The 13738-nt window shown below is 36.5% G+C and overlaps 1 protein-coding gene across 2 annotated transcripts in view; it reads left to right on the top strand.

Annotated features, from left to right (window-relative positions):
- Positions 1-324: 324 nt before the first annotated feature.
- The window catches only part of NUDX23 (nudix hydrolase homolog 23), a 188912-nt gene continuing 175498 nt past the window's right edge, over positions 325-13738 (top strand). Inside the window, exons 1-2 of one of the 2 annotated variants that reach the window (XM_089371941.1) lie at positions 325-626; positions 4542-4673. In XM_089371941.1, the coding sequence (XP_089228067.1) occupies positions 393-626; positions 4542-4673 (366 nt within the window). In that variant the 5' untranslated portion in view covers positions 325-392. Of the gene's footprint in view, positions 627-1031; positions 1395-4541; positions 4674-13738 lie in introns of those variants that run through there. The other variant, XM_089371942.1, reaches the window with a different exon arrangement.

Raw genomic sequence — 13738 nt, 5'->3', positions numbered from 1 at the left:
ACCAAAATTCCTATTTCAATTAAACCCATTGCCAAACTCTAAGACTGCACACTCACTTGAGCCGTCTTCATAGTTCTAGTTCCAATATGCCTAGTCATTATTAAAGCCATAAATTAAGCCAGCAATCATTCAATCCCTGCGTAGAGGATAATTTTCTTTTCATCATGAAGTAGTAGGTTCTCGTGCAACAGCTAACAGAATAATTGTAATTTTATCCACACCCATATGCCACGACTGCACTCGCTTCAAAATAATTTTTTTCAAAAACAACCAAATATTTTTGCACCTCAAACTAAATTCCAAATATAAAATTCTAAGCACAAGAAGTTGGAAAAAAAAATGCATTGTTTGGTACACATTTTTTCACAAGCTATAAGGCAGCAGTGTGTAAGATGCTGATCACGACGATGATGAGAAGTTGGTGCATTGGAGGATCTCCATCCGCCATTCAAAGGCTACAGTGCATCTTACATCACAAATCCAGAGTCACTTCTCTCTCCATAACTCCCTTTCTACGTTACTCCATGGCAAGTCGCAGCAGATCTTTCGATACAACCAAATGTTCTCTGACCAAATCGGAGTCGGATTCTGCGTCGTTATTATCACCCACAACAGTGCAATCCAATGTAAGTCGTATGGGTCTCTGTAAACAACTTTATTCCTCGAATTTTTTAATGGGTCACATAATAGGTATCGTTTCCGGGTTCATCTTGTGATCGTTTGTTCAATCCCTTTCAAATTCACCATGGTACCAGCTCTGCTCCGTGGATGTGACAATTTAGGGATTCTAATTCCCTAAAAAGCTCAGCTCTGATGGGAACATGTAATGAATTGGGGATTTGAATGTTCTCTGTGTCATCTTTGATGGCACCCTTGTCTACATTAATTCTCGAGAGATCACATGGTCACACCATCACCCAGATGTTTGTGTGGGTGAGAAAGAAGACACCCATGGCTAGATTTTTATGTTTTTGGGCAATATGTACATCAGTGGTTTTCTGTTTAAAAAGAAAAAGAAAAATGAATGTGCTGTGAGCATAGCAGCCACCCAGCAAATCTCAAATTCGGGCGGGTTCATTACCAAAATATCTCAACAGCTGCCAATAAGGTTCTGAAAATATATGGAGAGTCAATAGTGCAGCGAAACAAACATTAGACAGCAACAAATCGAAATAGTTGCCAATAACGTCATAAAAAATAAATAGAGAGCATGTACTGTAGCGAAACACAAACATGGCCCTTGGCCGAAGCATAAACATAAGAACAAGGGCATTAGACAGCAGCGAGAATGGGCCCGTCATCAGGTTGTGGGTCATCACGGTCACTTGGGGTTTGCCCCCATCCAGGAGCAGTTTCCTCGTCCACCACTATCAGCTCCCAACAATCATTGCCAGGTTCAGATTGCTTTTTTGTTTCCGAGATTGTAAGTGCTATAGTTCAAAATTGTCATTCTGCTGTATAGGTAAAGAAGGTCAACTGTGCCTATCTTCTCTTCTCTCCCTAATAGTGCAATCTGCCTGGTGACATCGCCTGCCATCTGTCATCGGCCACCAGCTCCAGCAGGCCTTGACATCCCCTCCCTCTTCTTCAGCACCAAGATTTCCAATCTATAGCATTTTTATTGTATCCGTACCTTACCTTATACTCTTTCTTAGCTGGACTATCGGCTTCTAGTTTCTAGTTTTTTTTTAAGATCTTAATATTTTTTTCTGCTTTGAGCAGTTCTAGGAGATGCTTTTACACTCCAACTTTGACTTGCTCTGGATGTCCTATCTTAATCCTATTGACCTAATTTTGTGTTCATTTGTTAGACATGAATAGAGTAACCTTATCTTACTACCGAGATCAAACAGATTGGGCAGGGGAGCTGCCAAGTGGTTCCTTGTTCACATTACAGGGGTGCCTCACCAGAGCTCTAAGAGCTGCCGGTGGACCATCTCCATTTCACTTCTGAACTTGTGTCTAAATTAATTCTTGAAACATGACTGATTATGTTTTGGCTGGAGAAGGATTGAAATTCCTCGGAGATGTCACATCAGGGACTCTCAAGTACCACCATTACAGGATGTGCTGAGAAAATCGAGCTTGGACGAATTGTGGTAAAATCCCACTGATCTACTGCTGTAACACGACCCAACCGATGATAAATAGCAGGGTTCAAAGGGAACCTAGGGGTGGACTTCTGTCCGGAATATTTGCACACAGCTCATGACCTTCTGACATAAGTTCAAAGCCCTACCTCTAGATGCCCCATGGATACCTCAAATTGTTAGAATAGCTAGTGGGATTGGAAATTGTCAATTTATCAAAGTCCATGATATTTGAACCTTGACCATTGGTGTGCACTATGAAACTCCCTTCCCACCACTAGTCCCAAACCCATTGGGCGCAACAACGGTAGGATTTGAAGAGAACATAGAGGTGGCTTGGGTTGTAATATGTGTGTGGTTCTTGACCTTTGAGTGTAAGAGGTTCAAACTTACCTCCAACTTTCCAAGTGACCCCATGATTACCTCAAGGTGTTGGAAGTGCACGGAACAACTCATGGGAATGGAACCTGGTCAAGGTATTGGATGAAGTATGTGAGATTTGAACCTTGACCAATGGTGTGAAACTCCCTCCCACCTGCTATTCCCAAGCCCATTGGGTAGTAAATGATAGGTCTCAATAAGAGTATTGTGGTGGGATTGGTCCATAATATGTGCAAATGGGCCATGACCTCCTAGTGCAATATGTTTGACCATTACCTTGGGATGCCTCTTTGGCTACCTCAAGGTGCTAGAGTGGGGATGTAATTGGTCTAGCTATTTGGAGAAGTTTATTCTTATAATTTCAACCCGTAAGAACGGAGAATATGTGGGCGGGCTTGTTTTTGTATATGTGCATGTCGTTCTAACCTCCTAGAACCATAATTTCAACTTTTACCTTTGGGTTACCATGGCTACGTCAAGGTGCTAGAATGAATCATGGCAATGGAAACTGGTCAAAATATAGAGTGAAGTTTGCGTGACTTGAACTTTGACCAAGGGCATTGTTATCGTGCAAATTTGCATTGATAGACTTGCCTAATAATTATAGACAACCTGTGATAGTTGGAAGCCTCTTTGTTCAGGCTGGTGCTTTTCCAGCCTCAAGAAACTGTCCCTAGGGGTTGAATGCTGTTATCAAACCGATAAATCTGCATAAAGTCCAAGTTGATTAGCACACCAAAAAGTTAAAACTTACTATGAGCTCCCTGCTAATATCTCTATTTTGATCCCAGGTCAATAATGTAAATGCGTACAGGATGAATGGCTATAAGCTGGACAAAGAATGGGGGCTATGGCTACACGAGGGAAAAGACAAAGTGGGGCTTAGGAGGTTAAAATAAGATAATATTATTTTAATCTTATCTTAGGTCCTTATCCTTGTTTAATTAGTGCTCTTAGATCCGCATATTATTTTATCCTAAGTTGGGATCTCAAATTACCATTATGTTGGGGAAATTTGGGAGAGTTCTTTTTGAACGTAAGTGGCCATAGAACTGGTGTAGAAACTATGTTGAGTCACAACTGAGAATTGTGAAGGAAATGCACACTGTCTGTAATGGTAGTTGCTGAGGAATTGAACTACAATTGAGAATCCCTAGAATCCCAATGGTGATATTTCCCGGTCAGCCTGTGCTGAAACTCTGGAGGGAAGTGGGATATCACAATGAACTATTTAGTAGACAAGGAGATCCCATTTGTTGGCCTGTAGGCTGATGACGATAGAGGGCTGTGTATTGGAACTACTATGGGTGGAAAAGTGATTATGAATTTGGGAACTGGGCTATGTGAATAGAGTTAGAGCCAGCCGTAGGTAAACTCACTTTGTGTATTTATAGCCTCAGCTTGAGGGTAGCCTCTGTTGCAGTGAGGAGTGGTTCAGTAGGGAGCATATGGTTGGGTGGAACGTCCTTGCTAGTTGGTGGTTAATTCCCAGAAAGATAAGTGTTCATTTATTTGTGATTATGCTGATTTAATGTTGTTTATGTTATGGATTATTTTAGTTTCCAGTTTGTTCAGTTCTATTTATAAGTTTAAGTTTGCATCTTAAATTACTGAAAAGTATCTCAACCTGAAATCTAGTTTTTTATTTTTATTTTTATTTATAATTGTCTGAGTCAAGTCCCAAGTTTTTTCCAAATCCAAGTCAACTCTTTCTCTTTGGCCTCACCAAATCATTCTCTGAATTAAGTCTGGTAACTTTGAACATTTTTTAGGTGTTCTATTTACCAGTGCCTGTAATTTTGTTAAAAATAGGTTGATCATGGTGCCTATCGTATGTTGTAGATTATCCATTTTCTTTTCTTTGAGTTTCTATTCGGGGAAGCCCAGGTTGGTTGTGATTTACTATTAGGTTTCTCAAATTTAGTTTGCATAGATGCGGCTTCGGAATTGAAACTATTACTATGGTTGTACAGATGTTTGTGTGAAAAGCTTCATGCAGGTGCTCTAAAGTTTAATCTCACATTATGCAACCGACCGAGCTTAAGAAGACTATTTTTTCTTCCTTTGCAGATGCATAAATCAAAGGTCAATTTTTGTCAAATCTGTGGAGGACCGGCTAAGGATTGCATCCCAGAAGGTGATGACAAACTGAGAGCTGTGTGCACGCTTTGCGGCAATGTTTTCTATGAGAACCCTAAAATGGTTAGTCTTTTTAATTTTTTTGATAATTCAAAAGAATTTTTATTAGTGGGCATCCAGCCAATATTTCCAAAAAGATTATATCAAAAAATAAATTGCTAGTTAAATCAGCGCGGAGAGTAACTATATTTGTAACTAAATGATTACAGCTAATAATAATGTAGGAATATAGATTCTGTAGAAAGTGAGTTTAATAACTAGCCTTAGTTTTAATACTATCTGAATAGAAACCCTGTAATTGCTCATGTAAAATGTAGTACAAAAGGCAGTTCAAATTTCACTCTCGTGTTTAAAAATGTTAAGAATAACTATTTGTTATTGATGGGTTCATCACTGCCTCTTCCACATTCTTATTGATGGTTTGAGATCTAAGGTTTGGTGCTTTCATAAAAAACAATTGCAAATAATACCTCCACATTAGTTTCTGAAGCTTTGCACTTAATTTCAGACTGACTATTGGTAGAAAAATGACGAAAATATTGGATATCTGCTTATGTCTGAATGAAGGAACAATTGAAAAGCACTGTGCTTAAGATATTTATCCTGATTTCTGGTTAATATATTATTCTGGGCCATGGCCGCAGTTTTCACACTTTTATAAGAGGCAAACTATATTTGCAAAAGTATTTTTTTTCACAATAACACTGTAGATTGCATGGATATTTTCAAACTTGTTGGGCCAAGGGGTGCTCTACAGTCCAGTATGAGGGAGATGTTGTAGTGAAATGTTAGATGAGATGTTATTGTGAAGAGTTAGATTGGATAATAATAATAATAAAGCATAATGTTGACCCAATTAAAAAAATAATAAAAAGTGAAATGTAATAAAAGCAATTATGAAAATAATAAGTTGCATCAATTCAATTTGTTATATTGTAATTTTGTTTTTATTAATAAAATTATAAACAATTTTTTGAGAAGCAAATTCTTGATATGCATATTGCATTAAAATAAATTTAAATAATGATACTTCATATTTATAAGCATGATATTTTATAACTTTATATGTTTAAATTTAGCTAATAACTATATAAAAACTTAATACTTACAATAATTTTTTTTTCTAAGCTTTAGCTATATAAAGATTTAATATTATTAAAAAAGCTCATTTTCTAAGCTTTGTATATAATCTATATTATGCATATCACATTAAATTTTTTATAAAACGTGTCAAAGAAAAATGACATAAGCATATGTTTTATGAGGGTGTTAATACAATTAGAAATAAAAATACTTCTATATATAGAAATGTGAAATATATATAAAATATAAATATTAGCTATAAATTAGAAATCCATCTTACTATATAAATTAAAATAACAATGATTCATATTTGTAACCATAATATTCTGAACTGCATGCTTAAATTTAATTAATAAACATATAAAACTTCTTAATACTTATAATAATATCTCTCTCTATATAAGCTACTATGCATGTCACATAAAAAATTTATAAGACATGTTATATAAAATACCATGAACATATGAATGTAGGTATGGGTATTATGAAGATTTTAATAAAATAAAAAATAAGAATATTTTTATATATAGGGATGTGAAATTTATTTATAATATAAATAATATTATAAAGAATCATCATCGATCTATTCTAACTTCGAATTTATCAAGTGTCAAGAGGGATCAAATCTCTTGAGGCGTAAACTTTTCTTCAAGTTTTGTATTCAAAAAGGGGTTTTGAATAGTGAAATATTTGATCCCTAATAGATTCAGAGGTAAGATGGATCTATGTTGATTTTATATATATCACATAATTTTTTTTATAAAACATGTTACATAAAATACCATGAACATATGCATGTATGTATGGGTATTATGAAGATTTTAATAAAGTTAAAAATAAGAATATTTTTATATACAGGGATGTGAAATTTATATTTAATATAAATAATATTATAAAGAATTATCATAGATTTATTCTAACTTTGAATTTATCAAGTATCAAGAGGGATCAAATCTCTTGAGGTGTAAACTTTTTTTTTAAGTTTTGTATTCAAATCTTTGATCCCTAATAAATTCGGAATTAAGATCGATCTGTGCTCATTTTATCAACTACTAAATTATTATATAGAAAACCCTACTAGCTCAACTTGTTTTGTAAGAACCATAAAAATCACTCAACTTAAACCTTTGATTTTGGATTTGTTCTTCGGAGCTTCTGAGTGTGGTGTTCATTTTTTGCATCATGTTATTCCATTGAATAATTCATTTCCTAGTAGAAGACAAAAAGGGAAGGAACAAACCTTAATAGAGAAAGGAAAAGAAAGGTTCTTTACCGAGTGTTGATGCATTGGCTAGAATTTTTATCCTATATAATTATCATGTAATTTCTCTATTGCTGTTGTAATTTGTTGCACATGAAACTGGCACTACGTGTTCAAAATTTCAAACTTCATAAGTTGGTCTTATGAAGATTGCAGAGATGCATCCATGTTCTGGAAATCAGGCTCCAATTTCGTGCAACCCAGGTTCAGTTTTGTTGAAAAATGGATCCACTGATCACCTACAGGTCTTACAACCCTCAGGTTAAATAAGCTGCCCTCCGAAGAAAAAAAAAAGGTTCTAGGACCGCAAATTGTTTGTTTTGGAAATCAGGCTCCAATTTCGTGCAACCCAGGTTCAGTTTTGTTGAAAAATGGATCCACTGATCACCTACAGGTCTTACAACCCTCAGGTTAAATAAGCTGCCCTCCGAAGAAAAAGAAAAGGTTCTAGGACCGCAAATTGTTTTTATATTTTTTCTTAATTTATGCCTAGGAAAAATGATAAAAATCCTTGGTAAATCGACCTAAAGGTAATCTTGTGGTAGGGATGAAATAGTTTAGCACGTCTGCCAAGAATTTTTTGGCATGGTTTTAGAATGAATTTAAATTATTTTCTCAGTGGCCCACTTTCCTGGAAAGGTCCTCTCCTTGGAGACAATTGGATGATTAGGGCCAGCTGCAAATTTTTATGGCACATAGTTCAGCTGTTCGTTATTGGCTTTCTGTGAAAACACGTGTAAGGCTACTTTTCAGGAGGGATCTACCCTCTTGGTTTAGGGGAATTGAGACCTTTTAAGCAGGTATTGACTTTGCTTGTTAGAGTCAAATGCAGTTTTTTTAGTAAAAAAGTTAAACCCCCTCTTATTGAGGCACAAGTTTATATGCTTTCATTTCTTTTTTTAGGTTGGGAATTTCCTTGTAACCCAGTGGATATATTGTTGTTACTCTCTTCGTTTTATGATGTAACTCTTTGTTCAATGAAGTAACATATGATGTATATAAAGAAAAAAAGGGAATACACCTGCCTTTTAATTATTTAGAACTTAGAATGCCCCTCCCTTTTGATCAAAACCTCAGACTAAATATTGAAATAGTATAAGAAGGATCTAGAAAAATAGGGTAATTAATTTAATACTAGTTTTTTTGGTAGATAAAAACGTTATCCATTATTCTATATATTTTCAGGGAATATACAAGGCTTTCAAGTGCTCATATGAGTGTTTACAGAAAAAGGATTGATCCATGGCCAATGCTTAACAACAGAAATGAACACTCAAATTGTCAAATTAGACTATGCAGCAGTACCAAATTTGTCACCTATCGGGATAAAGGCCCTGAGTTCTAAATACTATCTCTAATATTTAAGGATTCAGATCTTGTCTTCCTCCCTCTCTTTTTCTTAGGAAAGGGCCTAATGAAGTTCAAGTTTTGTAGGAATTTACAGGGTAAGTTCCTTAGACAGAACACCAAAGGACACCGCTCACAAACAGATCACAGATCAATACACCAGTGTTGTTGACGTGGTTAAAACCCTCAAAGAGGGAAACAGTTCACGGCCTGAGCCAACGCGGCCACTTTAGGCAACTTATTAATAAAAGAATGAAAATTTACATAAGCTTCTCTCATGAGCGGTTACCCTACAAATGACCCTCCATGCTCTTTAAATAGAGATCATGGACCAATCGGGTGTTAAACCATGGATCAAGTGTCGGTAATACCGAGGAGAGAATGAACTGTCGGATCACTACATATCGTGAGCATCGGATTGTAAGTTACAAAAGTACATAGTAAAGAAACACACTTTACCTAACTCTACACTAGACCAAGTTATACTTAACTATTTCCTAAGAAGTATACCCAAGTGTTTTCCGAGTACACATCCAGAACAAACACCATCTCTCTAAGATATCATTGGAAGCACTGTGACCATATTTTCTTTACATAGATTCTGAAGGGAGTGATAATTTAAGTGACCAAATCACTCATGCCAAAGTTTGCTCACGTCATCATTATGAGCAACAAATACCGAGGGAAGATTTGATGACCCAAAGTGGTTAAACTTATACAACCTTGTAGAATCTCAGCAATGCCAGTGGCTAAAATTTGTCTAGGATCTCTTAGGTCCTTAATTACAACATCGTGAGGTGAAAATTCAACAATTTTACTTTCACTTGAATGAGTTATTTGATATATAGATAGAAGGTTGCAGGATAAGGTTGGAACACATAATACATCATTAAATTGACCTATGTCTATATGAACAGTTCCAGTTCCTACAACACTAAGAGATCTATCATCACCAACATATATATTTTTGGTGTTACAATCATTTAAAGAAGAAAACATGGCTTTGTTTTTGGCCATGTGATAAGAAGCTCCAGAATCAATGAGCCACTCATGAGAATTACAAGAAGAAGATACATTTAGTGCATATCTAGACCGAGATGTTTGAAAACCACATGCAGAAAATGCTATTCCTGAAGATGAAGTAGAAGTTGAAGAGTGCTCCAAATGGATGTTATGTTTCTTCATTGCTGCTTCCAAGGCTTCCATCTTCTTAAAGCATTTGGATTCTAAGTGGCCATCTCGATTACAAAAGTGGTAATGTCTATCAATCTTCTTCCCTTTGTTTTTATTTGCTTTATCTTTTTGTTGAAATGATTTTTCATTTTGAGGTTGAAATTTCTTAGGACCCTTGTTTGGTTTAGGACCATTCTTTTTAGGATACGACTTCTTAGGATTCTTTGAATTTGATTGCTGCTGGGCGGCTAAGGCTTTCTTAGAAGAGTTTCCAAGATTAAGAAAACCAAGGTGTAAGAGTTTTTCTTGTTCTCTTATTAAAGAATCACAAAAGGAATCAAAGGAAGGGGACTTGTAGGCTTGTCCTTAAGAAATGAAGGCTTCTCTTGTAGAATGGAAGGTGGAAACAAACACAGAGTAGGCTGGTCGCAACTTAGTAAAAATGGAATAGATAAGGTTACCATCTTCTTTCTTAACCTTAACACCTTCCAAGAGAAGTCTAATGGTCTTGAACTTGGATAGAAAATCTTCAATGGAAGGAAAATTATTGGGATCCATTGTAAGCAACTCATTTTCGATTTGATGGGCTCTAAGTTCATTTTTAATTCCAAAAACTTTAGTGATCTGTTTCATTGCTTCATCAAGAGTATCAAGTTCCGCGATATGGAATCTAAGGTCTGGAGAAATAGACATCCCTATCAACCCATGTGCTTGATCTTGCCTATTTTCCCATTTGGCTACCTTATCTTCATCTTTCAGTTTGGTTTCTTGGCCTGAGGCTATTTGGTAAAGACATTTACTTCTAAGTAAATTCACAATGTAGGACCACCATTGGAAGTAGTTGGTGCTGTCAAGAATAACTTGGCATGGACTTTCCATCTTTAATAGAAACTGAAGCTATATATGCTGAAAATAAGTGTTCTAATGGAAAGATTTCAAAAAAATAGGTTGATTAAAAAAAAACGGCTCTGAAAATGGCTTCCGGATGAAGAAGTTATGGCTTTTTGAAGAAAAGTTGTTGAAGATGCCGACGAAGTGCAGGAATGTGCGGAAATGAATGATAATGTTATATTAAAAGAATCCTCCCCCTTTCCAAACTTAATCTAATAAAGTAGCTTTGGACCAAGAAAGACTTGAACTCAAGACCTCTATTCTCATAAAGTAGCTTTGGACCAAGTGAGCTAGATTAAAAGGTTAGTAATTTTTGGAAAAGAGGAAGAGGTTTTTTTTTTTTTAGTCATTGAAGCTTTGCGCCATGTGCTTACTTGAGAAAGCTGTTTTCTTCCCTACAAAACAAAAAACACAAAACCCAACACGGACATACAAGAAAAAAACAAACCTTACGGCTTGAAGTTAGCTTTAGCTGGAAACTATATATGTTCCTCAATGTTTTTGATTTTCCGAGATCACATTAAGGCGCGGCGGAAAAGAGCATACGCATGAGAAAAATCCTTCCTCTCTGTTTCTGATTTGCCCAGATCGCACAGAGTCGCGGGGCAAAGAGCATACGCAGAAATGAAAGGTATAGATCTGGTAATAAAAAAACAAAGAGCTAAATAAACTGAAATAAACAGAGAGAAAATAACTAGAAACTGCAAATAAACACCGTATACCTCTAGATCTTAAAAATGACGTAGCTAGGGCTACCAGAAACCTTTTCGCGTGAAACAAAAGGGGTTCCTCACTAGAACAAATGCTCCTAACACAATAGAGCAGTCCACTCGGCCCGAAATCAATCAGAAACGTAGATCTGGGAAACGATAGTCGGATGTAGTTCTACCGGTTTCAGATTTGGATCACCAACGGATGTGGCCCTCAAATAGCTCTGATACCATGTAGGAATTTACAGGGTAAGTTCCTCAGACAGAACACCAAAGGACACCACTCACAAACAGATAACAGATCAATACACCAGTATTGTTGACGTGGTTAAAACCCTCAAAGAGGGAAACAGTCCACGACTTGAGCCAACGCAGCCACTTCAAGCAATTTATTAATAAAAGAATGAAAATTTACATAAGCTTCTCTCATGAACGGTTACCCTACAAATGACCCTCCATACTCTTTAAATAGAGATCATGGATCAATCGGGTGTTAAGCCACGGATCAAGTGTCGGTAATACCGAGGAGAGAATGAACCACTGGATCACTACGTATCGTGACTGTCGGATTGTAAGTTACAAAAGTACATAGTAAAGAAACACACTTTACCTAACTCTACACTAGACCAAGTTATACTTAACTATTTCCTATGTGTCGGAATATCCTAACAAGTTCCATGGTTTTTGACTCCAACGTTTTGGTGCCCAAGGTTGGTCAATCTTCCCTTCAGTAACTGGTGTCTTGCATTTCTTGCTTTTGTTCATATACCTTTGAATTAAAAGGAGATTGGGGGACTTGTATTGCTGATAGTTTTTCCCAAGCAGAAGGATTAGGGTCTGCTCATCTTCTTCTCAATGGGAAAGCTAGGAGAATGTCTTGGACTGGAGAGCTGGTCTATCGAGTGAAGCTTTGCAAGTAAGCACGCTACACGCTTTAAAATTTTAGGCTAAACTGCTGCTATGGCAGTTCACTCTAGCTAAACCCTTCCATTTTCTTTTCCAGCAGCAGGGATTACAAAAGCCTCTTCAGATTGAAAAGATTCTTTTTTAGACTTGGCATGTGTTTGAAAAGAGTTTAGGTCAGTTGCTTTGGATTCACATGCTGGTTTCTTCATTTTATTTGAAGGTTTTAAAGATTTGTTCTTTACTTCCTACCAACTGTAGGAAGTGCTTGCCTGTTTTCTCTGTTTTGAGGTTGAAGAGTAATTTTGTGCAGTGTTTGATGGCTGGTCCTCCTTTTGTTTAAAATTCATAGGAGGGATGTACCACTTCTGCCACTGTTGTCACATCTTCGCCATGTGTCTTAGCTTGGAGCCGATCCTTCAATTATAATGAATATTTTGTTATTCCAATATTTGTTCTCAGGATTAATTCATCAACTTCATGTTGATTGAAGCTGGTTGTGACTTGCTGAGATCTTGATCTATTCAAATCCTTGTATATGACAGGAAGGTGCATTCTATTGCTATCTTTGAAGCCATAATGTAGGAACCTAAAATGTTCTTACTGTTGGAAAAACTGAGAGGGGGGAGGGGTGAATCAGTATTTTTTTTACAATTGTTATTTTTTAACCAGTTAAGATCACTTATAGACAGAACAAAAAATGAACAATATAGAATAAATAATTTTATTAATCAGAAATAACGAGGACACCAATCCTCTTCACAATGAATCAAGTACAATAATGTTTAGGGCTCCAACCCTAGATGAAAACTCCAATCTTCAATCAACTAGGCTCCGACCTGTATGGTGCCAAGCTCCAAATTGGTCTTTATGAGGCTCCAACCTCTAGGGCTCCAACCCTATCTTTCACATGGCTTCAACCTTGTCTTTATGAGGCTCCAATCTCTAGGGCTCCAACCCTCTTCACTAGCATAGGGTCCAACCTGATCTTCTTGAGGACTCCTATCCTTTAGGGCTCCAACCCTCTGCTTCAACTCTTCAAGACAAGTACAATGGTTCTTCAAGGCTTCCTCAATACTTTCAACAACAAGCCTTGACAATCTTCAATACTGTTCTCAATCAATCTTCAAGAATCTTTCTTTCATCGATGACAACTTTAGCAACCATAATAAGTGTCTCCAAGACTCTTCGTGATACCCAAACAATCTTCTCCAATGTTACTCCATGACAACCTTAACAATACATCATGAGGTCAACCAATGTCTCCAAGAATGCTTCAAGATTAGCTTTTTTTTTATGTTTCCATTTGTCTTCAATAAGATGCTCCAAATCTGATATTCAAAATGGTCTCCAACAAGTTGTTTAAAAAGTCTCAAGTCTTCAAGATTTCCTACTCTAGGGCTGCTCCAAAAACCTCTTCAAGACCTGCTTCAGGAAGTCTTCAAGGCAATGCTACAAAGGGACCTTAATAGATCTGCGCACTATTCTTACAAGGTCCTTCAAAAATGCTATGGTAGAGCTCCATTAATTCTTTCAAAGATGATTTCAACAAGTCTTCAAGATATGCTCCAAAAACAAGTCTTCAATCGCTCAAGTCAAGATGCAAGGCTGTCTCAAGTAAGGCTTCAAAAACTGCTTCCTAATCAATAGGTCTACATGCCAAATCTTCTCTAGATTGCCCCAATAAAGGTGTCTTTTAAGATACTTCAAGAATGCAGATAATGTCACTCAAAATATGCTTCAATATGCTCACAAATAAC

This window comes from Pinus tabuliformis, chromosome 8 (genome assembly GCF_031772625.1).
Source record: "Pinus tabuliformis cultivar Carrire ecotype Pingquan chromosome 8, CPIR1, whole genome shotgun sequence".
Lineage (NCBI taxonomy): Eukaryota > Viridiplantae > Streptophyta > Pinopsida > Pinales > Pinaceae > Pinus > Pinus tabuliformis.
Note: the sequence above shows the minus strand (reverse complement) of the source record. Positions and strands in the feature narration are given on the sequence as shown.